The 27407-nt window shown below is 36.4% G+C and overlaps 1 protein-coding gene across 1 annotated transcript in view; it reads right to left on the reverse strand.

Annotated features, from left to right (window-relative positions):
* The window catches only part of LRP1B (LDL receptor related protein 1B), a 762233-nt gene that overhangs the window by 666995 nt on the left and 67831 nt on the right, over window positions 1–27407 (reverse strand). Inside the window, exon 9 of the mRNA XM_040227930.1 lies at window positions 19430–19579. Within this exon, the coding sequence (XP_040083864.1) occupies window positions 19430–19579 (150 nt within the window). The remainder of the gene's footprint in view (window positions 1–19429; window positions 19580–27407) is intronic.

Raw genomic sequence — 27407 nt, forward strand, 5'->3', positions numbered from 1 at the left:
AGCCTATAGCCATGACACAATGCAGAGAACTGACCTCAAGGAAATGGGGGGGAAAAAACTGACCCTAAAACTAAAGATTAAGTGTACTTAAGATAACACAGGTCAAACCACTGCATGACAATTTCAAGATGGTTGTCAGAGCTGAGTGTGCTGTTTCTTCAAGTAACCCACTCCCTCCCACAATAAAAGCTCTTGTCCACCAACTGTCAATGGAGGTGATTGGCCTTTGGACAGAATCTACCCACCCCCAACTCCCTGCCATGGCTGACATCCAAAATAAAGCACATTTTTCTTTCCACCAACCTTGCTTCTTTATCAGCTTTTGATCAGTGAGCAGTCAGACTTCATGTTTAGTTTTAAGAGACAGAGAGAGATCACATTCATATAACTTTACAACATATTTATATAGTTGTTATACTTTATGATTAGTTACTATGGTTAATCTCCTATGCCTAATTTATAAATTAAACTTTATCATAGGGAAAATTTTAGTACTATTCAATGTTACCATATTGTATATAGGATTTGGTACTATCCTCAGTTTCAGGCATCCACTGGGGGTCTTGGAATGTATTCCCCAAGGATAAGCATGATTACTGTAGTCAAAGGACTCAGGGCTGATTATTTAGCCTCAGTTTAAATCAATAATGCTCACCAGATCATGACATGATTCCAAGTTATTTTTTATGTTCCAATATCAGATAATACCTACAGAATATGGGCAGATTTTGGAATGAACTCTCTAATTCTCTTGCTTCATTTTCTACCTTCATTTTCTAACTAACATGTTGCTATATCAACTCAAAATTCTATCCTAAGTCTAAAGCATACTAAATCTTTTCCCACTCTAAACATTTACTATTTCTTATTTTTAAATGAAGGGAGACATGGGACAACATAAAATAGTTATATGTCTACTCCAAAAAATTATACATTTTCAAATTTATTCTTATTTTAATGCCATGAACATGAACAATATAATTTTACTGAAAATGATTCCAAAAAAGTTAACCTTTAGCAGTTTACAAAAAGATAAAAAGTCACTATTAATGTTTTTAAGTACAGTAAAGCTGAAATGATTTAATTATTCCATTTATGTTAATGAAACCATTCTCTGATCACTAATTATAATCTAGTTAAAAAAATAGTACTTGATGTACTTTGGAATTGTAGTATTTATCCATTCTGTAAGGTAATTAGCATTAAGAAGAGTAACATATTGGAACACAGCAATTTAAGGTGACAAAAATTGCTGGAATAAAATCACATATAGTCCTTTGGAGATTTCTCACAGTACTTTTAATGAAAATTTTGATGGGCTATTAGTTTTCATTAATGGTAGCTCGAGTACTTAGAGAAGACAACTATGTGCTATACTTAGTACTGGGCAAATTGCCTGGATATATTTCATATGTTACTGTTACTTTAATGAATAGTATTAAGGCAATTAGAAGACTGATGACTTAGAAAATTTAGGTGGTGTATTCGAAGTTCTTTGAACTAAGTGACACTGCTCACTGTACACTAAAAAGTAAATTATCCCTTTCGAAAAAGTATGATTTGAAAGCAGAATCACTTAAAATACATACATAATTATAGTACATTTAAAATAGACTGGCTGCTGCTGCTGCTGCTAAGTCACTTCAGTCGTGTCCGACTCTGTGTGACCCCATAGATAGCAGCCCACCAGGCTTCCCAATCCCTGGGATTCTCCAGGCAAGAACACTGGAGTGGGTTGCCATTTCCTCCTCCAATGCGTAAGAGTGAAAAGTGAAAGTGAAGTCGCTCAGTCGTGTCCGACTCCTAGCGACCCCATGGACCGCAGCCTACCAGGCTCCTCCATCCATGGGATTTTCCAGGCAAGAGTACTGGAGTGGGGTGCCATTGCCTTCTCCCATAGACTGGCTGTATATATTGAATTACAGAGAGAAATGCAATATAACAATTAAATCACTGCGTCTTTTGCTGAAAAGTGGCTATAAATATGATTTTGAAGTAAATATCATTTAAATCTTTTTAAATAATGTGCTATTTGGCCAGCTTTTTATCATCTGTATTTTCTGAAGTAGAACATGCTTACATAATTCAGGTATAGACATGACACTACTAATTAGATAAATATCTATTATAATTGCACTGATGATCATTTGTATACCTAAGAGAATTAACATTTTTTCAATCCTTGTGATAGAAGGAATTATTTTTTCTTATCTGTTTTAAAAATTCTTCATTAAAATAACCATTCTCAAGCATTATATTCCATGTTTCACAAATATTGTGAATATTTTCTACTGAGTAATATTTTATAAAGGCATACTCTGGTGTCTAGATTTTAATCTCTCAAAAAACTTAAGCTTTTTTTAAAGAATATGTTAATAATTTTTCTAAATTGAGATAATTTTAACTGGCATGATACAATTTCATAAACATATAAATATTCGAGCTTTTAATTTTAGAACATTTGAAATTAAAGCAACAAACTATAAGTTCTACAAAGTTAAGTTTGTTCTAAATAACTATAATTAATTTCTTCATGTGACTGATTTATGGTTATTTCTATAAACATTAACCATAACAGCTTGAAATAATCATATTTACTAGAAGTTCCTCTTCTTTCTTATTAAAATGCATAATCATTAATAGCAACTTTGTATAAAATAAATTGGAAATAAAGCAAAACACATGGGGCAGAACTAATTTCATCATCATTAAGAATTTCAACACACGCAAACTAAAAGCTTCCCTTTAGAGAAATAAAGTTAATGTAGATGACTACTTTTAGCTCATATGCACAAATTAACTATATATCATATTTTACTAGACTAGTTTAATGGCAGCATTAAAATTACACACACACACCAGGAATTTTTTAAACATACCAAAAGCTCCATTGAGGAGGACAGTGAGGTGAATACCTAGAGCATTACAACAAGCAAAACAAAAATCAAAACAAAAACTCAGCTAAAAGCAAAAAGTATTTGAAAATATGATCCATAGTAAATTTGATTTCCTGTTTTCTCTGTCTCCCTCAGATGTTCTTCCCCCAAGTACCTAAATGACTCACTCCTTTACTTCCCGCAGATTCTTGCTTAGCTGCCATTTCCCATTGAAAACTTGCCGTGACCTCTATACATAAAATTGCAATTTTTCTGGTTCCTTTCTCCCAAATCAACTCTGCATTCCCTGTTCTTATGCCTGGGTTGAATTTTCTCCATTAGTATCTTTTACCACTTGACAAACTTTATTTTACTTGAGTATTTGCTTTTATAGCTGGCCCTTGGAAAACTCAGGAGCACTGCACCCTCCTGGAAGTTAAAAATCAAAGTATAACTTATAGTCAGCTTTCTATGTCCTCCTTCTTTATCTGCATCCAAGATTTCAACCAAATGCGTATCTATTACAGTAAATACTGTAGCATTTACAATGGGAAAAGAAATCTCTGTATAAGTGGATCCTTGCAGAGCAAACCCATGTTGTTGAAGTGTCAAGTGTACACTATTTTCCCACAGTAGGAATACTGACCTTTCAGTAATGGAATTGTTACATGCTTCATGCCCTGCTGTTTACCTAGAACTTACATGGTGCCCAGCTCAAAATAGTTACTTGATAAATGGTTGAATTGGTAAATGAATCAAAATTGGGACAGATAGGTATGCTATCTGTATTATGATATAATATATAAGTATAAATAGAAATATGAGAAGCAAATCTTGATTTGTTTTTCATTGTTACATTTAAAAGAAAGAAAGAAAACATGAACGAACTATATATCCCCTCCTTTCTCTGCCAACTATCCCTATCTTTCTCTCGACAATTTCATACCAGCAGCTGTTATAAACAACAAGTGTTTGTTTTTATTTGCATATTTTTAAGGCTTTCTATTTTCATCAAACACTGCGATAATAGGCCTACAGTCACAATATCAGGTTTTGTACAGGTGCTTGTTCTCTAAGGATCAGGAGTCTTTTTGGTATGAGCAAGTTTCTGAAATTCAGTTCTATCGACATTTTAGGCCAAACAGTTCCTTGTTATGGAGGATTCTACTGAGTCTTGTAGGTTGTTTACTAGTATTCCTGTTTTTCACCCCACTTCCCTGGTGCCTCAAATGGTAAAGAATCTGCCTGCAATGCGGGAGACCTGGGTTCAATCCCTGGGTTGGAAATATCACCTGGAGCAGGGCATGGTAACTCATTCAGTATTCCTGCCTGGAGAATTCGCATTGACAGAGGAGCCTGGTGGGTTATAGTCCATGGGGTCACAAAGAGTTGGACACAACTGAGTGACTAAACACAGCACAAAATGTTAGTAGAAACCTTTTCTTATCAGCATCTGTGACCTCAATGTTTTCCAACACTGACAAATGTTGCCTAGTAGACAAAATCACCTTGGGTTTGAGAATCACAGGCATAGTGAGAAGAAATAAAACTCTCGAGTTAGACAGAATTATGTTAGAGATCCAGCTTTGACCTTGAACCACCCATATTATCTTCAGAGGCAACAATGCAGTTTCAATATCTCTTCTGCACGGTTGCTGTGTCTATAAGCACTAATGTGTAAATTTAGAGAGTAGATGCTCTCTGAACAATACTTACTGAGATAAACAGTGAAGCATAAAAAGCACATGATTTAAAAAAATATCTAAATTAGTAAAATAAATGCATGTGTGTGTGTCTGCATGCTAAGTAGCTTCAATTGTGCCTGACTCTTTGTGACCCTATGAACTAGGGCCCACCAGGCTCCTCTGTCCTTGAGATTCTCCAGGCAAGAATAATGGAGTGAGTTGCCATGCCCTCCCCCAGGGGATCTTCCCCACTGAGGGACTGAACCTGTGTCCCTTACGTCTGCTATATTTGGCAGGTGCGTTCTTTACCACTAGTGCCACCTGTGAAAATAAATGCACACATGTGAAAAAAATTGGAGCATTCTGTATAACTTTTTTGAATGTAACTATTTTCAATTAAAAATGTATTCTAGAGAGTAGTTTAAATCAATATATATATTTACTTCATTTTTTAATAGCTGCATAATATTTCATTTTATATGAACATTTCATGATTCATTTTGCTAGTCCTTTACAACATACATGAGGGTTTCTTCCCTCGGATATCTCATTACAAGTACCACTACAAAGTATATGCTTACATACATCTCAGTGCACATATATCCTAGTGAAACTATAGCTATAAGACAATTTTCTGGAAGAAATACAAGCTTTAAAGTTGAAGAATCATGGATTAGAAAGCTTGCTACACTATTTACTAACCAGGTAACAGTGAATGATTAATTTAGGCTACTGAACCTCGGCTGGGAGCTCTGGAGTAAGCAGTGTTAATGGTATCTCTCTCAGGGGACTGCTGTGAGAATTGCATGAGTTACAATTTGTAAATTAAATACTAGAATGCTTTATTTATTTAGACCATCAATTACTATCATTAAAGAGAATAATGCTGGTAGGCGCAGCTGTGAGAGACTACCTTTAAGAGCTAAAGTTTTTGTTTTGTTTGTTCTAGAACTCTATCACTTGTGTGTGCTTTGGGATAATTTTTTTTTCTTCTTCTTCCATCAAGCTGTTTATTTCCCTTGACAACAAGCATTATTCAACACAGCACTTCTTTTCTTGCTTTTCTACATCCATATGCATATAGAGTATGTGTCAGAAACAATTATGTTTACACACTTATGTTATTCATTTTCTTCCCTTTTCACTTCAAATCCTTATATTTGAAAGTATTTTCTTTTCACATTTATTTCAATATATATTTAAATTGGATAATATATTTATGGTTGTGATCATTCTGCATAAATATTTGCCTGCTTTGATTGAAAATGTATTTTGATTGCTGTGACACGTTTGGTGTGTATATGGTCATTGTTTTATTTATTTATACATTTTACTGTTACTTAATGAATGTACTCAGTGCAAAGCATCTTGCTGTGTGTCATGAATGATGCATATATGAATAAAATGTGGTCCCAAATTATGGAGAAATGAGACATGTTAACTCATGAGGAAACACAAACTTCCATCATTTCTGAAAAATACAATGGGGCTCTGAGAAGGAAAAAAATTTAAATACTGAGATATAATTATTTCTTTTTAATTTTATTTTTACTTTATTTTACTTTACAATACTGTATTGGTTTTGCCATACATTGACATGAATCCACCACGGGTGTACATGAGTTACCAAACATGAACCCCCCTCCCACCCCATAAAGTAGGACTTGAAGTGAATCCTACAGGAAATAAACACTGAATATTCATTGAGAGGACTGATGCTGAAGCCCCAGTACTTTGGCCACCTGATGTGAAGAGCTGACTCACTGGAAAAGACCCTAATGCTGGGAAAAATTGAGGGAAGGAGGAGAAGGGGGCCACAAAGGATGAGATGGTGAGATAGCATCACCAACTCAATGGACATGAGTTTGAGCAAACTCTAGAGATAGTGGAGGACAGAGCACCCTGGGTGCTTTAGTCCATGGAGTCACAAAGAGTGTGACACCGCTTAGTGAGGGAACAACAATAGCTAAAGTAGGCTTTGGAGGGACTGTAACCCACCAGGCTCCTCCATCCATGGGATTCTCCAGGCAAGAATGTTGGAGTGGGTTTTTGCCATTTCCTTCTCCATTTCACCCATTAGGGTGGCTGATAAATATGGAAGGCAGTCAAAGAACAAGACAAATAGAAAAAAAATAGGCCAAGATCAGATACAAGAGAACAGTTTGCCTTGATGCATTGCAAGTGAGGGTAGGGGAGGACTGAATGAAAAGCAGTTATGACAGGGAAGGCTTTTCCTGGTAGTGGAAACAGCACTTGACATGAGTCAGGATCTCTCAGCTTGAGTCTCAGAGGATTGGGTTTTCACAAATCTTCTTGACCCTGTTTCTTTATCTATAAGGTGGGATGAATAATGCTTTGGGTTTTAACAAAACTTATTGATCCTTAAATTTCTTTTATCTATAAGGTGGCACTAGCAGTAAAGAACCTGCCTGTCAATGCAGGAGACATCAGACACACATCCTTGATCCTTGGGTCAGGAAGATTCCCTGGAAGAAGCCATGGCCACACACTCTGGTATTCTTGCCTGGAGAATTCCAAGGACAGAGGAGCCTGGGGGGCTACAAGTCCATAGGGTGGCAGAGAGTTGGATATGACTGAAGCGACCCAGCACACATAAGGTAAACTAATAATGTCATGACAAACAGCTTCTGGTGAATGAAAAGTAGGGAAAAAATGAGCATTTCAGAGTAAGTTCTGAGTGCATATTCCAGCCTCAGAAATATTATGACCCAGGGAGGGGGTGCCACAGCAGGTCTGAACTTTGCAGGTCTTAATAGCTTGGGGACCAGAGATATGAAGAGTGGAAAGAAGTGAAAGAGTTGTAGTAGCCTAAATAAAATGCTAGTGAGTATCTAACTAGACTCTGAAAGGAAAACAAATAAAGGGGCAGAGCTATCATATAGAAAAGGAAACCTGGCAATCTAAGGATCAGCCACAGGTTGGGGGGAGAAACTCATAAGTAGTAAGACCCCCTTGGAACTAAGTTTCTGCTTCTTTTCACATTCAGAGGGAGAAAAATATTCAGTAAGCTTTGATTAAAAAAAAAAAAAAAAGGAAAAAACTGCCCTTGAAAACATGTGAAGGGGACTTGCCTTGCACAAAACAGAGGAAATGACTTCTTAAGGTAGACTATTAAAGTCAAAAATTTGCAGGTTATCAGACCCACCACCTTGTCATAAGAATATAACATAGAATCCTTTCAGACTAGATTTCAGGGTGAATCTGCAAGTGCTCTAAGGATCTTAACAAGACTAAATGCACCAGACTCATAGCCTGTCACTTGCTATCACTTATAATGTTTCATCGATGCCATGACAGTTTGCTATAATAATTCATCTGAGGAAGTAAAATAGAAAAAAAAAGTTTTGATGATTTCTGTGTACCAGTTTTACTTGACTGATTATTGTACATATATTTTTTACATTTCTATTATTATTTATAGAGTGTATTTTAGATCTGAGGCAATTTACAATTATGTAAACTGAGGGCTAGATTATGCTTTATTTTTAATAAATTGTAACATATAATTATACCAAATCATAATTCTGAAAAGAAAACAGAATCAAATAATGAAAGTATACCACAGAAATTAGCAGTGCAAACCTAAGTGTTAGTATATGTAGAGCCTAAATTTTTTGTCATTAAGCTTAGGGGGTTTTCTTTTTTCAGTCAGCAAAGAGACTAGATGACTGTGCTTTGTTGTAGAAGCTCCAGTGGGAACACTCAAATCATTTAATCCCCCAAAATATTAACACTGTATTTTCAAGCAAATAGATACGTCCTTCTCTGTTATTCAGCTGGTTCTGCAAGCGTTTAATCTGACAGCCTTGGTTTCCCATTGCAAACTATCCATGCACTGGGAATTTTCACAGCACCTATTATGATGACTTTGATTTTGTGAAGTGAACTTCTGGAAACTATGAACAGATGTCTTTAAGGGCTACATTTAGTAAAGAATTTCAAGGGCTTCCTAAAGGGCAAATGATTATTTTGTTAATACCACTTTAAAATAAAAGTGTTCATAACCAAATTGAGAGAAGCTAACATTTTATTCACTACAAGACTGAGTTTGTTTCTGATAAGAGAGTGAAAATGCACTCTCCCCCCTGAAAAGGATCCTTTTTCTCCTCCCTGATTGATCCTAACAATAGCCAAAATTCAATGTCCTTCTAATATTTATATATTAAGCTTATTCTTGCAAATTGCTACTTGAAACAGATCAGTAATATATTTCAACTGTAGTTGGTAGAACAGAAAACTTCAACTGAAAGGGTTTAAGTATCCACAGAAAATGTGTAGCTTTATTTACTTATTTATTTTGCCTTTACTGTTATTCAAAGTTTCTTTTATTATAAAGATAAGTTTGCCAATTTATTCAAATGATGCTAAGAATCAAATGGTTGTTGAAGATAGTTACTTAGGTATTTATAAAAAGCAGAAGTCTATTTTAAAATAAGTAATTTGAGCAATTCTAGGTTGTAAATATCCACCAAATTCTCAACTAAAAGTCAAATTGAATAATTCTGCCCAACTTCTAAAAGATTAATATGAATTGTGATTTAACATAACTTTACACATAAATTTTATTTTTAGCCACAACTTTATTGCTTCTGCTGCATTACTTCAACTTAGATAATGGTTAATTTTAAACAATTTCCTGCACCCTGGGTTAATCTATTAGTGATAAAATCATACACCTTTTTAAAATTTTGTAGATCATATGGTCAAAGCTCATATTTTTGTAGAATAGAAAATTAAGGGTAAAAGTCAGTAGCTGTCCCATATCCACTGCTGGTTAGTGAATATTAGGAACAGGAATCTAAAGTACATTTCTTCAACTGACAAGTAACTTTAATGATCTCAAAGGGCCTCCCAGGTGGTACTACTGGTAAATAATGTACCTGCCAATGCAGGAAACATAAGAGAGGGGGGTTCAATCCTTGGAAACATTCCCTGGAGGAGGATATGGCAACCCACTCCAATATTCTTGCCTGGAGAATCCCAATGGACAGAGAAGCCTGACAACCTATAGTCGATAGGGTCGCAGAGTCAGACACGACTAAAGGGACTTAGAAGGCACAAAAATGAAAGTAAAAGTCATGCACTTGTGTCCAACTCTTTGCAACCCCATGGACTATACACAAGGTAACATTTAATTCTGAAAGTCTATGATTTAGAATTTCCCTGGTGTTCCAGTGATTAAGACTGCACTCCCAATGCAAGGGGCCCAGGTGGGATCCCTGGTCAGGGGATTAGATCCCACATGGTGCAACTTAGACCTGGTGCAACCAAATAAATAAACAAATATTTGAAAAAAAAATTGTCTGATTTAACCACATAAAGAAGGCTACTAATATATATATATACACACACACACACACACACACGTGTGTTTGTAAGTGTGTATGTGTGCACTCATGCATGCACGTGCACATGTGTGCTAAGTCACTTCAGTCATGTCCGAATCCATGTGACCTTGTGGACTGTAGCCCTCCAGACTCCTCTGTCCATGTGATTCTCCAGGCGAGAATACTGGAGTGGGTTGCCATGCCCTCCTCCAGGAAATATTCCTGATTCAGGAATTGGATCCTCATGTCTTACATCTCCTGCACTGGCAGACAGGTTCTTTAGCAACACACACACACACTCCTTGACATTCAAGAAGAATTTGCCATGTTAACTTTGGAATTCCTATCTATAAATACCATGGTAAATACGATTTCCAAAGATCATATTGTACCACAAAATGAAACTAAAAAAAGTAGATGTATGCTTAAATCTCAATGGGAATACTATAAATGCAATGGAGTAACATATGAGCTAATGAATAAAAAGCTCATTGAGTGTGAGCATGGGGTGGAGGTTTAAATTCAAAGTCACACCTCTTGTAGTGTCCAGGACTCAAACTCTTGCCTAAGCCAACTTGACAAACTACTACATGACATATTTGAATGGACTGTATAAACATCACCTATGATTGAATAAGATGCTGACCATTAAATAAAAAAATATCAAGGATTTTCTATGCAGACATACAAATGTCAAGTTTGCTTGAATAATTCCTATGTCCTCATTTTAGGGCTTCTTTGGTGGCTCAGATGGTAAAGAATATGCCTGCAATGCAGGAGACCTGGGTTCGACCCCTGGGTTGGGAAAATGCCCTGGAGGAGGGCATGGCAACCCACTCCAATATTCTTGCCTGCTGCTGCTACTGCTGCTGCTAAGTAGCTTCAGTCGTGTCCGACTCTGTGCGACCCCATAGACGGCAGCCCACCAGGCTCCCCCATCTCTGGGATTCTCCAGGCAAAAACACTGGAGTTGGTTGCCATTTCCGTCTCCAATACATGAAAGTGAAAAGTGAAGGTGAAGTCGCTCAGTTGTGTTCGACTCTTAGCGACATCATGGACTGCAGCCTACCAGGTTCTTCCGTCCATGGGATTTTCCAGGCAAGAGTATTGGAGTGGGGTGCCATTGCCTTCTCTGAATATTCTTGCCTAGAGAATCCCATGGATAGAGGAGACTGATTTCTACAGTCCATGGGGTTGTAAAGAGTTGGACACGACTAAGCGACTAAGCACAGAACAGCCTCACTTCTATTTTAAATCTGTAGTCCGTTTGCCCCAGGTCTTTCCTGACTCACCCTGAAAGTATAAAATACAGCTAAGTAAACATCCTGCTATTTCCTGAATTCCATCTTAATTTTCTCCAAATATTATTAAGCCTATTTCTGGCAGTACATTTATTTTACTTGTGTATTTTCCTTTAAATCCATTAACTGATTTTTCTAACTTTCTCTTCAGTGTGGATAAAATATATGTAGTCTGCTCTCAAACTGCATACACTATCAGTGAAGAGGAACAGTATGTTAAATATAAGCCATAAATAAGTCACTAACTCTAATTTTAATCAATAGTTTTAACCTCCTTCTCCTCATAAAGGCACTTAAGAGTGAATAGGAACTTGATTATTTTGTGGTTACCTCACTGTATCCTGCAGACATTAATGATCACAAAAATGCCAAAAATTATGAGAAAAGGGTGAATAAAAACAAACAAAAAAGTTCTATATCTGAGAACTAGCTAATCAATAGTTGAATATAACATGGCTGACTATACACTATTTGGAAACATAAACCCCTTGAAAATCATGTAGAAAACGTTTTAGAGTGAACTTATATCATGAAACTGAAGTATATTTACAAAAGGAAATTCTTTTAAAAATTACCGTTAAATACTGAGAAAAAATATCTAAGAAAAATAAGAAGTAGACATAATTTTAGAGCTACTAGCTATTGTTTTTGAAAGCAAAACTATTATATTTATTGTGTACATGTATGTTCAGTCCCATCCGACTCTTTTCAATCCTATAGACTGTAGCCCAGCAAACTCCTCTGTCCATGGGATTCTACAAGCAAGAACATTAGAGTGGGCTGTCATTTCCTCCTCCAAGGGACATTCCTGACCCAGAGATTGAACCTGCCTCTCTTGCATCTCCTGCATTGGCAGAAGGGATTCTTTACTATTGTGCCACCTGAGAAGCCCATTTTATTTGTTAGCTCTGATATCTGGGAAAAGACAATTGACAAAGTTATTTTTTTTTTTAATGGGAAAGAATTTGATGCCCAAAGTTTTAGGCTAGGTCAGCCTATATTTGGTAACTGGAAGTATTTTAGTGAGTTTGGCTGCTTTAACAAATACTATAGATTGGGTAACTTAAATAGCAGATATTTATTTATCACAGTTCTGGAGGCTGGAAGTCCAAGATCAGGATACCAGCACTTTCTTGCTGTATTCTCACACTGTAGAGAGAGAGAGTGAATCTAGCTCTCTGGTCTCTTTGAAAGACACTAATCCCATCATGGGAGCACTAATGGTAACTAATGGGAAGTAACTTAGTTACTTCCCAAAGGCCCCCTCCTAATACCTTTATATTAGGGCTTCAACATATAAATTAGGGGGAATGCAAACATTCAATCCAGAGCAAACGATAATAGAAGTCAAATAGCCATTGTACACAATGTGTGAATCACTTCAGACTCACTGGAGAAAAAGTGAATCACAAACAACACTGCATTTGAACCATGGCTAACTTTAAAGATGTCTGACCTGGTAAATTATCAGAATCACCCATGAAGATTTGATATAATTAAATTATTTAAAAAGATCTTTTTTCAAAACAAAAATTTTAAAACATAACATAAAAGTTGAAAACCAAATGAATAACTGAAACAGTTTTTGTTGATTCATATGGCATTCCTTCACTCTTCTTGGACATTCAACCTAAGACCTAAATTTTTATTCTTACTCATATACATTTATATCTCTTTCCTCTGATTTTTTTTTCTTTTTTTTTTGGCCCTTAACAGTTGCCTATAATTCTATGGGTTTTCTACCCTACTTATTGCCTGTCTTCCTTGCTTTTCTGCAAGTTTGATGAAGTCAGGAGTCTTACTACCATATATAACAGTGCCTGCTATATGGTAGGCACTAATAAATATTTATTAAAAGAATTAATGGAAATGAATATCCACTGATATTAGGTATAAATTCCACATCCAGAAATTACATTTCCTTGTCAACAATGAAGTAACTCAAATAAAAGGTTGACCTCACATTCATGTTTTTTATCTATGTGTGCCTCAGGCAAAATATGGTCTGGTTGAATAAGACCATGAAAGCTTTGTAGGAAATCATATGTCCTATTCACTAGAAGAGAAACCCTTTCTCCCCTGTAAAATAATTCAGCTCTACCAGATTATTAATTTTTTTTTTCTACAAGTCCCCTCTAACAGTATAGATGGGCATTAACTGTCTTAATTCCATCCTCTTCACTCTACAATTCAAAGTCATCAATATAAAAGATGACAGAAAGTAGGTGTGGTACATATATACAATGGAATATTAACCCAGCCATTTAAAAAAAATGAACTAATGCCATTTGCTGCAACATGGACGGACCTAGAGATTGCCATACTAAGTGAGGTAAGTCAGACAGAGGAAGAAAATAAATGCTGATATCCATTATATGCAGAATCTGAAAAGAAATGATAAAATTGAACTTATTTACAAAACAGACTCACAGACCTAGAGAATGAATTTATGGTTACCAGGGGGAAAAATTGGGGATAGGATAGTTAGGGAGTTTGGGACTGACATGTATACACTGCTATATTTAAAATGGATAACCAACAATGACCTACTTATAGCAGAGAGAACTCTACACAATAGTATGTGGCAGCCTGAATGGGAAGGATATTTGGGGAACAATGGATATATGTATAATGTATGGCTGAGTTCTTCTGCTGTCCACTTGAAACTATCAAAAAATTATATATTGGCTATACTCCAATAGAACTAACACCCAAAAAAGATGTCCTTTTCATTATAGGGGACTGGAATGCAAAAGTAGGAAGTCAAGGAACACCTGGAGTAACAGGCAAATTTGGCCATGGAATATGGAATGAAGCAGGGCAAAGACTAATAGAATTTTGCCAAGAAAAGGCACTGGTCATAGCAAACACCCTCTTCCAACAACACAAGAGAAGACTCTACACATGGACATCACCAGATGGTCAACACCGAAATCAGACTGATTATATTCTTTGCAGCCAAAGATGGAAAAGCTCTATACAGTCTGCAAAAACAAGACCAGGAGCTGACTGTGGCTCAGATCATGAACTCCTTATTACCAAATTCAGACTTAAATTGAAGAAAGTAGGGAAAACCACTAGACCTTTCAGGTATGACCTAAATCAAATTCCTTATGATTATACAGTGGAAGTGAGAAATAGATTTAAGGGCCTAGATCTGATAGATAGAGTGCCTGATGAACTATGGAATGAGGTTCGTGACATTGTCCAGGAGACAGGGATCAAGACCATCCCCATGGAAAAGAAATGCAAAAAAGCAAAATGGCTGTCTGGGGAGGCCTTACAAATAGCTGTGAAAAGAAGAGAGGCGAACAGCCAAGGAGAAAAGGAAAAATATAAGCATCTGAATGCAGAATTCCAAAGAATAGCAAGAAGAGATAAGAAAGCCTTTTTCAGTGATCAATGCAAAGAAATAGAGGAAAAGAACAGAATGGGAAAGACTAGAGATCTCTTCAAGAAAATTAGAGATATTAAGGGAACATTTCAGGCAAAGATGTGTTCGATAAAGGACAAAAATGGTATGGACATAACAGAAGCAGAAGATATTAAGAAGAGGTGGCAAGAATACACAGAAGAACTGTACAAAAAAGATATTCATGACCCAAATAATCATGATGATGTGATCACTCATCTAGAGCCAGACATCTTGGAATGTGAAGTCAAGTGGGCCTTAGAAAGCATCACTACAAACAAAGTTAGTGGAGGTGATGGAATTCCAGTTGAGCTGTTTCAAATCCTGAAAGATGATGCTGTGAAAGTGCTGCACTCAATATGCCAGCAAATTTGTAAAACTCAGCAGTGGCCACAGGACTGGAAAAGATCAGTTTTCATTCCAATCCTAAAGAAAGACAATGCAAGAATGCTCAAACTACCGCACAATTGCACTCATCTCACATGCTAGTAAAGTAATGCTCAAAATTCTCCAAGCCAGGCTTCAGCAATACGTGACCTGTGAACTTCCTGATATTCAAGCTGGTTTTAGAAAAGGCAGAGGAACCAGAGATCAAATTGCCAACATCTGGTGGATCATCAAAAAAGCAAGAGAGTTCCAGAAAAACATCTATTTCTGCTTTATTGACTATGCCAAAGCCTTTGACTGTGGATCACAATTAACTGTGGAAAATTCTGAAAGAGATGGGAATACCAGAGCACCTGACCTGCCTCTTGAGAAATCTGTATGCAGGTCAGGAAGCAACAGTTAGAACTGGACATGGAACCACAGACTGGTTCCAAATAGGAAAAGGAGTACTTCAAGGCTGTATATTGTCACCCTGCTTATTTAACTTATATGCTGAGTACATCATGAGAAACACTGGACTGGAAGAAACACAAGCTGGAATCAAGATTGCTGGGAGAAATATCAATAACATCAGATATGCAGATGACACCACCCTTATGGCAGAAAGAGAAGAGGACCTAAAAAGCCTCTTGATGAAAGTGAAAGAGGAGAGTGAAAAAGTTGGCTTAAAACTCAGCATTCAGAAAACGAAGGTCATGGTATCTGGTCCTATCACTTCATGGAAAATAGATGGGGAAACAGTAGAAATAATGTCAGACTTTATTTTTCTGGGCTCTAAAATCACTGCAGATGGTGACTGCAGCCATGAAATTAAAAGACGCTTCCTCTTTGGAAGAAAAGTTATGACCAACCTAGATAGTATATTCAAAAGCAGAGACATTACTTTGCTGACTAAGGTCTGTCTAGTCAAGGCTATGGTTTTTCCAGTGGTCATGTATGGATGTGAGAGTTGGACTGTGAAGAAGGCTGAGCACAGCAGAATTGATGCTTTTGTACTGTGGTGTTGAGAAGACTCTTGAGAGTCCCTTGGACTGCAAGGAAATCCAACCAGTCCATTCTGAAGGAGATCAGCCCTGGGATTTCTTTGGAAGGAATGATGCTAAAGCTGAAGCTCCAGTACTTTGGCCACCTCATGCCAAGAGTTGACTCATTGGAAAAGTCTCTGATGCTGGGAGGGGTTGGGGGGGCAGGAGGAGAAGGGGACGACCAAGGATGAGATGGCTGGATGGCATCACGGACTCGATGGACGTGAATCTGTGTGAACTCTGGGAGATGGTGATGGACAGGGAGGCCTGGCATGCTGCGATTCATGGGGTTGCAAAGAGTCGGACCGACTGAGTAACTGAACTGAACTGAACTGAATATGAAATTAAAAACTGTATAAAATCCCATATATGTATGGGTATTACATGTTTAAATTAATGAAAAAAAATAGAAGAAGAATGGAACCACAGATGGTAGCTATCTTAGCTGAATTAAACACATAGAGGATTGTTATAGTAATAATTTTGTTATTATTTGGAAGTTAGTTTTTTGGTTTGTAGAGTATTATCCTTCACAATTAGCTTATACAGTATGTTGGCCTGCATAAATTCATGGATTTCTTGCTTCTTGTGAAAAATGAAAGATCTGGCATAACTGGTTAACATTCCTTATGGCAAAAATTAGTGGAACTGAGAGGTGTTCTACCTCAAGTGGTCCATTAGCTCTCTCCAGTTTTATCACACTTCCTGCCATTTTCAAGTAAGTCTAGATATTGAAGCCTAGACTCAGTTGCTACTTACTAAAATGTTGTGCTACTGGGTTTTTATTATACCTGTTTGTTATTCATAACTTGCCTCTCTTTATTAAATAAGTATTTGAGTCTGTGAATCTGTTCATTGTTAATGAATGAGCTCTATGGATGGAACAACATCTGAATTAGTTATCTGTTGCTGTGTAACAAGTTAACCCCAAAACTTAGGATCTTAAAACAGTAATATTTATTTTCTCACAAGGATCCAGAATCTGGGAGGCACTATGTGAGTGGCTGGTGTGGTTTGGAATCTCTCCTGAGGTTGCTGTAATATATTGGCTTTGGATGTAGTCAGCTGAAATCTTGACTGTGCTGAAGGCTTCAAGAAGACTCCCTCATATGGCTGTTGGCTAGAGGTCTCAGTTCCTTGCTATATGAACTTCCCCAGAGGGCTGCTTGTGGGGCCTCACAACATGTCCCCTGGCTTTGCCCATAGGTAGTGACCCACGAGATAGAGGGCAAGAAGGAAGGCTCATGATTTTTATGATCTCATCTCCAAAGTCAAACACCATCACATCAGCCTTATTTTATTCATTAGACATGAGCAACTAAGTCCAGCCCACACTCAAGGGGAGAGAAGTTGAATTCTACCTTTTGAAAGAAGTATCAGTGTCTTTGGGAGACTTAGACGTAGCAGTTTTGGTCTTTGGGTCTTGCACTTGGTTGACTCATCAAATAATTCCTTTATTTTAATCTAATGCCCTACTACTTTACTTGATTTAATATTTCAAAGCTCTTTTCAGTTTATTTTGTATATACCACTCTAAGTAAAATTGGAGACCCCAAAGACTTACAAGATATAATATTTGAGGTTTAAAAAAACTGAAAAATGTGTCCAAAGAGATTATCAACTCAATCTTAGGAAAACCACTCCTAAATCTTAATGAAACACAAACTTTAAGTTACTTATCATATATCACCTAGGTAGTCTGAGGAGCTGGCATATAACCAGTCACAACATATTAATAATTATTTCTTTGTTCCTGAGTGTGCAACTTCAGAATCACTGTAGGAAAATTTCTTCTTAAATACTTGTAGCTATAATCATGAGCAATCCCCTGGATAGTGGTAAGGTTCTCTTTTTTAAAAAACAAAAACTTTTTTTATTGCCCTTTTTACATGACTATACTATTCAGTCTCAGCAGGAAGCAGGTCATCACCCTTTATACCTGCCCCAAAGAAAAAGAGTAGAGAGGCTCTGAATGAAGAAAGGGGAATCTCAACAGAAGGGCAAATTCAAAGACAAGATAGGGAACTTCAGAGAGTAGACATTGTTCATCTGCTTCTCTATGGTGATGTCCTTTAAGCCCTCAAATTGATGATATATTTTGATATATCTAGTTGATGTACTGACAATATAGATATTAATAGGTTTTTTAAAATTCATTTTTATCTGCCAGGGTTAATCAAATTATGGTGACAGGAAGAGGTACACATATATAACCATTCACTTGTTAAAAAAAAAAATTAATTTACTCAAGGTTGGTTCCCATATGGCACTGATGTCATGTAAGATGCACACCACTGACCCAATATATACATAATGATTTCATCTAAGTTTTTTCTTTGCAACAGAAAACAAAACTGGTTTTTATTGTTAAAATGGACTACTGAGCCATTTCTTGAGATTTTGTTCATAGCAATGAGTTCTGTAAGTTTAGTATTAGTATTCATTTCCTACTCACAGCAAGGTTGGTAGCAATCATGTTAGCAGAAATAAATTTTTATAAAGCCTACATTTTTCTATAAGGCAATGATTTTTATAGTACATAAAGTATGTGATATGTGTATACATTCACTGAAAGTCAATGACATCCCTTGAAATGTTATGACATATTTTTAACATGCTTCCTCTACTTATCAGGTTCCTTGGCTATATTATTTGCCAGTGGCTTGATTTCATGAAGTTTATTGGAATTCAGTTTTTGAAAACATAATATGAATATTGATTTGGGAATTGTTGCAGTTTATCAAACCATTTTCAGAATTTAAACTCTGCTGTTTTTACTCAGGTGATTTAAACTATGTACAAATACACAAAAATCATTTTTTTCTTCTTAATTTGGTAAAGTCAAGTAAAACAAACTAATCTTACTTTCTTATTGTTTTATGAGACAATTTTAACTAAATTTCTACTCTAAAATAACCACTTGTCAGGTATAATCCTTGTGCTTTGGGGTATGTATAAATCATTTTTGTGAAAGAATTTAAATCATTAGTCAATGATACTGTGGACTTGTTTATTCAATTATCTGTGTTTATCAAGCTATCCTTTATAAGCAGAGATAAGATTTTTCTTTATTTTGACAAATACCTATGGCCATTGCACTTTAGAATATTATAGTAGAACATGGAAAATAATAGTTAAAATAATATCAATAATAATAATAAGCCAAGAATCAATAACAGTGAAGTTAGTATTGCTAACAGTTCCTGACCTGGATAATCTTATAAGTTTGTTTGATAAAGTTAAGAAAAAAAGAAAAGAAAAACTCTCTTAGAGATGTGCAACTTAAATGTGTTTCTAGTGTTAATGGAGCAGTAAATTTTTAAAGCTTTTAATAGGTCATAATTAATCAAACCCAATCAACACAAGCATCCGAGATACAGAACCATTGTACTTACCCATGATGGTTAGGGCTGTAGCTTTTGTTAATTCTTCTTTCATTGTCTCTATTACTTCTAAATTACTGCCATCCAGGTTGCATCTATTTATGGTTCCATTTCCTGAACTGATCCAATAAAGTTTGTTTTCCACATAGTCTATTGATAGACCTGTAATTAAATGATACAACTTAACCATAACGGTAGCCACTTAAACTGTAATATTCACCTAGCACTGGATTGGGGAGAAAGAACAAGTTGCAAGCTCAGATTTTTGTCTTTAAAAATACGATCTGGCTAACAGGGAGATTCAATACTGTTTTAACTATTAGTCAAAAAATGTACTTTTATAACACAATGGTTATCTCTATTGATTATCCCAATAATCTTGTGACTTTAAGAGGAATGATTGCTTCATTTTACAGATAAGGAAAACAATACCTAAAATAGTCAAGAAATCTATTTGAGGCCACAGTAGGTAAGTGGACATTCCAGAGATTTTAAGGTTTTTATTTCTAAATTGAGTGTTTTCTTTCTTCATTATACTGCTTTGCCTCAGAAAGCTTTAATGTGTAACACTTATTAAAGATACTTATTTTACTAATGAAATTTCTAATTTCCCCTTTACTTTCAGTAAAATCTACCTTAGAAAGTTACAGATTTAAAGTGGTGGTTTTCAGTACTCTTCAAGTAAATCCAAAGATAGAATTTCAACAATCAATAATTTCATTGAAGTCTGGCAATGAATTGAGCTCATTTAGAAGCTGTCATTGAGAAATAAACCATACAGAAAAGAAATGAACCAAGCCAATGGCTAAAGACCATTGTCCCTGCAGGATGTGTCACTGTAAGTTCACTTTATAGTAGTTTATGAACAATTCCCTACATTATAGGGGTGTTCTTGGTTTTCAAAAGTCTCGGGACACGTACATTTTGGTTGCCAAGGATATACATCTAATTAATTATAGGCATGCTCAGTAGGTTCATGATCCACCCACGTTATAAAATGAACTCTGTGGCTTCATGTCAGTCTTCTGTGACTCACAACTATTAATACTTGTGAAAGAAGCATATATGGGCACAAAGCAGGCATACAATAAATAAACTTTTTATGGGACCTCCCTCACAGAATGAAGTGAATAAACAACACAAAAAAGTCCCTTCTCTATTAAAACAAAACAAAACAAAACAAAAAATCTAAGATAAAAAAAGGAAAAAAGAGGAAAGGAACAAAAGGTTAGAAAAAAAGGAAGATGGAAGAAAGAAGGAAAACAAACAGAGAGAATCACTGAGTTCAATTGCATGGAAAAAGTGATAACATAGCCTAATACTCAACTACAGTTAGTGAATGGACAAGTTTTAATCAAGTAGCAACAATAAAACAAGTCTATACAATATCCAAGCTGTTTACTGACTTATTGGTATGTTTTCTTGATGAAAGTCTGGAAAGTTTACCAGGAAATCACAATGTATAGAATTAGACACTGAAGAGATAAAATTTTCAAAAATTATTTTTATAAATATTGAGGGTCATTAGCTTTAATTACTATCACAAAATAATCAAAAGCTACATAGTCATATTCTATAAGATTTTCATAGTGAAAGTCATTCATCATTCATTTTTTTTTCTTTTTATTGAGAGAAAGTTTGGTTATTCTGTAAGTAGCTTTTAAGCCACCCCCATATAGCTTTTCTAGTATAAATAAATCTTGGTTTAGACACCTTAATGTTATAAGTGGTCTATTTTACCTTCTTCTAAGTTGACCATCTAAAGCATATAATTCCATCTTTAATTCAGCTGAGGCATATCTTTACTATAGATTTATGGTTCAAATATAACCCCAAAGTTTCTGTTGCTGAATTTTCAACAAGAATCAAATTAACAAATTCTCTTTAAGGCAAGGTATCTATCACCATAGATATTCTAAATTTTATTTCTCAATCAAGTTAAATCATCAGAGAATTATTTGCATTTTTAGATTGCTAAGGCTTTGTCTCACTCTCAATCTCTTCTGAATTGGACTTTGGCATTTGCTCTTGGTATAAATGGAAGATGCTATAAGACGTAGCCATAGGAAACCTGCTGTTATACTTCACAGGATATAGTGTCTGAAATAATACATCACACTGTGACCTCTTTATATAAGGACCCATGGGAGGAATTTCTCTCAGGGCTCAGTGCCAGGAAAAGCTTTATGTGGAAAATATAAAATTGTAACTGATCATATTTCTGTTTTTGCTTTGGCTGCAAAGAAACTGAAGAGTCAGATTTGTGACCCATCACTAGCACTTGTAAAGCAATTCGATTTATAGGACAAACTTCCCTCCTGGCTTCAACAGAGAGTTCTAATTATCCTATACCTTGATTTTTAAAATTAATATTCCTGTCTGTCTCATCTTTGGTAATGTTTTTAAGTGTCCTCAGCCCCTATCAGAAAAACATCTACTTTTGCTTTATTGACTACACCAAAGCCTTTGACTGTGTGGATCACAAAAAAATGTGGAAAATTTTTAAAGAGATGGAAATCCCAGACCATCTGACCTGCCTCCTGAGATATCTGTATGCAGGTCAGGAAGCAACAGTTAGAAATGGACATGTAATAATAGACTGGTTCCAACTCAGGAAAGGAGTATGTCAAGGCTGTATATTGTCACCCTGCTTATTTAACTTATATGCACAGTACATCATGCGAAATGCCAGGCTGGATGAAGCACAAGCTAGAATCAAGATTGCTGGGAGAAATATCAATAACCTCAGATATGCAGATGACACCACCCTTATGGAAGAAAGTAAAGAAGAACTAAAGAGCCTCTTGACGAAAGTGAAAAGAGAGTGAAAAAGTTGGCTTAAAACTCAACATTCAGAAAACTAAGATCATGGCATCTGGTCCCTTCACTTCATGGCAAATAGATGGGGAAACACTGGAAACAGTGAGACTTTATTTTGGGGGGCTCCAAAATCACTACAGATGGTGACTGCAGTCATAAAATTAAAAGACACTTGCTCTTTGGAAGAAAACTATGACCAACCTATCTAGCATATTAAAAGGCAGAGACATTGCTTTAACAGCAAAGGTCCATCTAGTTGAAGTTATGGTTTTTCCAGTAGTCATGTATGGATGTGAGAGTTGGACTATAAAGAAAGCTGAGCACCAAAGAATTGATGCTTTTGAACTGTGGTGTTGGAGAAGACTCTTGAGAGTCCCTTGGACTGCAAGGAGATCCAACCTGTCCATCCTAAAGGAAATCAGTCCTGAGTATTCATTGGAAGGACTGATGCTGAAGCTGAAACTCCAATACGCTGGCCACTTGATGCGAGGAACAGACTCATTTGAAAAGACCCTGATGCTGGAAAAATTTGAAGGCTGGAGAAGGGGATGACAGAGGATTAGATGGTTGGATTATATCACCAACACGATGGACATGAGTTTGAGTAAGCTCTGTGAGTTGGTAATGGACAGGAAAGCCTGGCGTGTTGCAGTCCACGGGGTCATAAAGTGTCGGAAACGACTGAGCGACTGAACTGAAGTGAACAACCCCTTTTTGGAAAGAGAGGGTACATACTGAATATGCTCAACTCCACACTAACCAACAATATCAGAACTTTCTCAACTAGCTAAAATTCTGCAGTTTCTAGACTCAAACTTAGGTTTTGTAAATCACTAACGCAGAGTAAGGAAGTTGCAGATTTGGGGCCATAGTTTCCCAGTTTCTACTACTCTACATCTTTGTTCCTACATTGTGAGTGCTGAGGGGAAAGGAACTGTGTGTTTGTGAGCTTTTTGTCTTTAGCACAGAGCACGATGCCTAGAGCAGAGAAAAAATTATAAATTTTGAATGAAGGTATGGGTTATTTAATTAACTCCATTTTGAAATAAATTGTCTTCAAAGGAGTTCTGCCTAGTAAAGTTGAATTATCCCCACAACAATTTCTTTTAAATATACTACCTATGTCCATATATTATGAAGATAGGGATGAAGCACAGTGATTCAATAGAGCTACTTGGCATGGCTTAGATTTTTTATATCAGTATTAAAGAAAAGTAGTTTAGGATTAATAATTTAAGGTTCACAGGGAAAAAAGGTAAAGTTCCTATTTTAACCTGTATATGTATTCACTTAGCCATCTACATATACCTTTCTCCTGTCAGATATATTAGTTTATCCCCAAATGTTCTTGAGCATGTTTATTTCCAGATATAGACAATAGAATTGAAATATTTTAAAAATCCTATTATAAATTTAAGAAATTGGTTACATATGTTTTCATAAATTAGTATGTTTAGAAGTAAATATTTATAAATCTCATTAATATAAATATTTTTACATACAACTTAAAAATTGTGTTATTATGTTCAGGTCTTAGCAATATTAAAGAATTAATTGGTATCCTTCTATTGAAATAATTTCTGAATCAGATCTCTGTTTCAAAAGATAAATCATTTAGCAGTGAACACAGTGGTTTTGATGCAATTGAAGCTACTCAATGCTTTTAGCATGCTAAGTCAATAGCCATGAGAAAACAGATCAAATGTGAGCACCCCTATAAAAGTGTCCTGGAATGTACACAAAGAATTGTAATTATTTCTGTACTGGAAGATTCTTAGTGTGGGTGACTAAGACTAAAAAGTCTTGAAAGGGCTCTAAGGTCTGCCTGAAGAATATGCCATTAGTGCATTACTAATGCACTCCGCATTACAGTCATTTCTGCCAGATATATTTATTTTTAAAATTATCTGGATCTGCTTATCAAATAAATAACCCAGACTCAATAATATAATAGGTATACCATTGGAAGAAAGGGCATCACTTAAATTGAAAAACCTTAATGATAAGGAGGCACTAAGCACAGGAAGCGGCGGTGCCCAGCGCACTAAGCACAGTGAGTTTAACTCAGATGACCACTATGTCTACTACTGGGGACAGAAATCCCTCAAAGAAATGGAGTAGCCATCATGGTCAACAAAAGAGTCTGAAATGCAGTACTTGGATGCAATCTCATAAACGACAGAATGATCTCTGTTCGTCTCCAAGGCAAACCATTCAATATCACAGTTATCCAGGTCTATGCCCCAAACAGTAATGCTGAAGAAGCTGAAGTTGAACAGCTTTATGAAGACCTACAAGACCTTTTAGAACTAACACCCGAAAAAAGATGTCCTTTTCATTATAGGGGACTGGAATACAAAAGTAGGAAGTCAAGGAACACCTGGAGTAACAGGCAAATTTGGCGTTGGAAGGCGGAATGAAGCAGGGCAAAGACTAATAGAGTTTTGCCAAGAAAATGCACTGGTCATAGCAAACACCCTCTTCCAAAACACAAGAGAAGACTCTACACATGGACATCACCAGATGGTCAACACCAAAATCAGATTGATTATATTCTTTGCAGCCAAAGATGGAGAAGCTCTACACAGTCAACAAAAACAAGACCAGGAGCTAACTGTGGCTCAGATCATGAACTCCTTATTGCCAAATTCAGACTTAAATTGAAGAAAGCAGGGAAAACCGCTAAACCATTCAGGTATGACTTAAATCAAAACCCTTATGATTATACAGTGGAAGTGAGAAATAGATTTAAGGGCCTAGATCTGATAGATAGAGTGCCTGATGAACTATGAATGAGGTTCGTGACATTGTCCAGGAGACAGGGATCAAGAACAAGCCCATGGAAAAGAAATGCAAAAAAGCAAAATGGCTGTCTGGGGAGGCCTTACAAATAGCTGTGGAAAGAAGAGAAGTGAACAGCCAAGGAGAAAAGGAAAGATATAAGCATCTGAATGCAGAATTCCAAAGAATAGCAAGAAGAGATAAGAAAGCCTTCTTCAGCGATCAATGCAAAGAAATAGAGGAAAATAACAGAATGGGAAATACTAGAGGTCTCTTCAAGAAAATTAGAGACACCAAGGGAACATTTCAGGCAAAGATGTGCTCAATAAAGGACAGAAATGGTATGGTCGTAACAGAAGCAGAAGATATTAAGAAGAGGTGGCAAGAATACACAGAAGAACTGTACAAAAAAGAGCTTCATGACCAAGATAATCACGATGATGTGATCACTCATCTAGAGCAAGACATCTTGGAATGTGAAGTCAAGTGGGCCTTAAGCATCACTATGAACAAGGCTAGTGGAGGTGATGGAATTCCAGTTGAGCTATTTAAAATCCTGAAAGATGATGCTGTGAAAGTGCTGCACTCAATATGCCAGCAAATTTGTAAAACTCAGCAGTGGCCACAGGACTGGAAAAGGTCAGTTTTCATTCCAATCCCAAAGAAAGGCAATGCCAAAGAATGCTCAAACTACTGCACAATTGCACTCATCTCACACGCTAGTAAAGTAATGCTCAAAATTCTCCAAGCCAGGCTTCAGGAATACGTGAACCGTGAACTTCCTGATGTTCAAGTTGGTTTTAGAAAAGGCAGAGGAACCAGAGATCAAATTGCCAACATCTGCTGGATCATGGAAAAAGCAAGAGAGTTCCAGAAAACATCTATTTCTGCTTTATTGACTATGCCAAAGCCTTTGGCTGTGTGGATCACAATAAACCGTGGAAAATTCTGAAAGAGATGGGAATACCAGAGCACCTGACCTGCCTCTTGAGAAATCTGTATGCAGGTCAGGAAGCAACAGTTAGAACTGGACATGGAACCACAGACTGGTTCCAAATAGGAAAAGGAGTACGTCAAGGCTGTATATTTTCACCTTGCTTTTTTTACTTCTATGCAGAGTCCATCATGAGAAACGCTGGGCTGGAAGAAACACAAGCTGGAATCAAGATTGCTGGGAGAAATATCAATAACCTCAGATATGCAGATGACACCACCTTTATGGCAGAAAGTGAAGAGGAACTAAAATGCCTCTTGATGAAAGTGAAAGAGGAGAGCGAAAAAGTTGGCTTAAAGCTCAACATTCAGAAAACGAAGATCATGGCATCCGGTCCCGTCACTTCACGGGAAATAAATGGGGAAACAGTGTCAGAGTTTATTTTTGTGGGCTCCAAAATCACTGCAGATGGTGATTGCAGCCATGAAATTAAAAGACACTTCCTCTTTGGAAGAAAAGTTATGAGCAACCTAGATAGCATATTCAAAAGTAGAGACATTACTTTGCCAACTAAGGTCCGTCTAGTCAAGGCTATGGTTTTTCCAGTGGTCATGGATGGATGTGAGGATTGGACTGTGAAGAAGTCTGATGCTGAAGAACTGATGCTTTTGAACTGTGGTGTTGGAGAAGACTCTTGAGAGTCCCTTGGACTGCAAGGAGATCCAACCAGTCCATTCTGAAGGAGATTAGCCCTGGGATTTCTTTGGAAGGAATGATGCTAAAGCTGAAACTCCAGTACTTTGGCCACCTCATGCGACGAGTTGACTCATTGGAGAAGACTCTGATGCTGGGAGGGATTGGGGGCAGGAGGAGAAAGGGATGACAGAGGATGAGATGCCTGGATGGCATCACTGACTCGATGGACGCGAGTCTGAGCGATCTTCGCGTGTTGGTGATGGACAGGGAGGCCTGGCGTGCTGCGATTCATGGGGTTGCAAAGAGTTGCACATAACTAAGCAACTGAACTGAACTGAACTAATGATAAGGAAAATTTATCTTTTTACTTATCTTTTCTATTACTGTAAGGAGCATAGATAATCTATCTGCTTTGATTCTAACACTCATTATTTGAAACCAAGTTTTCCTTTATTATTTTGTTTGAATATTTTGATTAAAACCATCTTACTTTTAATTTAGACAATATGACTTGCCAAAATGATGTAATTGTCCTCATAATGGAAACATTCCATACATTGGTAAAAGAAATTACACACTATTAAATAAATATAATTAACAATATTTTCCACATATCACTAAAAAAATAATAAGTCCCTTAAATTTTAAGTAGACTTAAAATTTAATTTTGTTACAAAGACTGAAAAGTTCATTTTTATGTGTCTCAACTCTTTTCTTTTTTATATGACTAAAAATAAAATCAGGATACCATCAACTTAG

The sequence above is a fragment of the Oryx dammah genome, unplaced genomic scaffold (assembly GCF_014754425.2).
Source record: "Oryx dammah isolate SB20612 unplaced genomic scaffold, SCBI_Odam_1.1 HiC_scaffold_27, whole genome shotgun sequence".
NCBI classification, from domain to species: Eukaryota; Metazoa; Chordata; class Mammalia; order Artiodactyla; family Bovidae; genus Oryx; species Oryx dammah.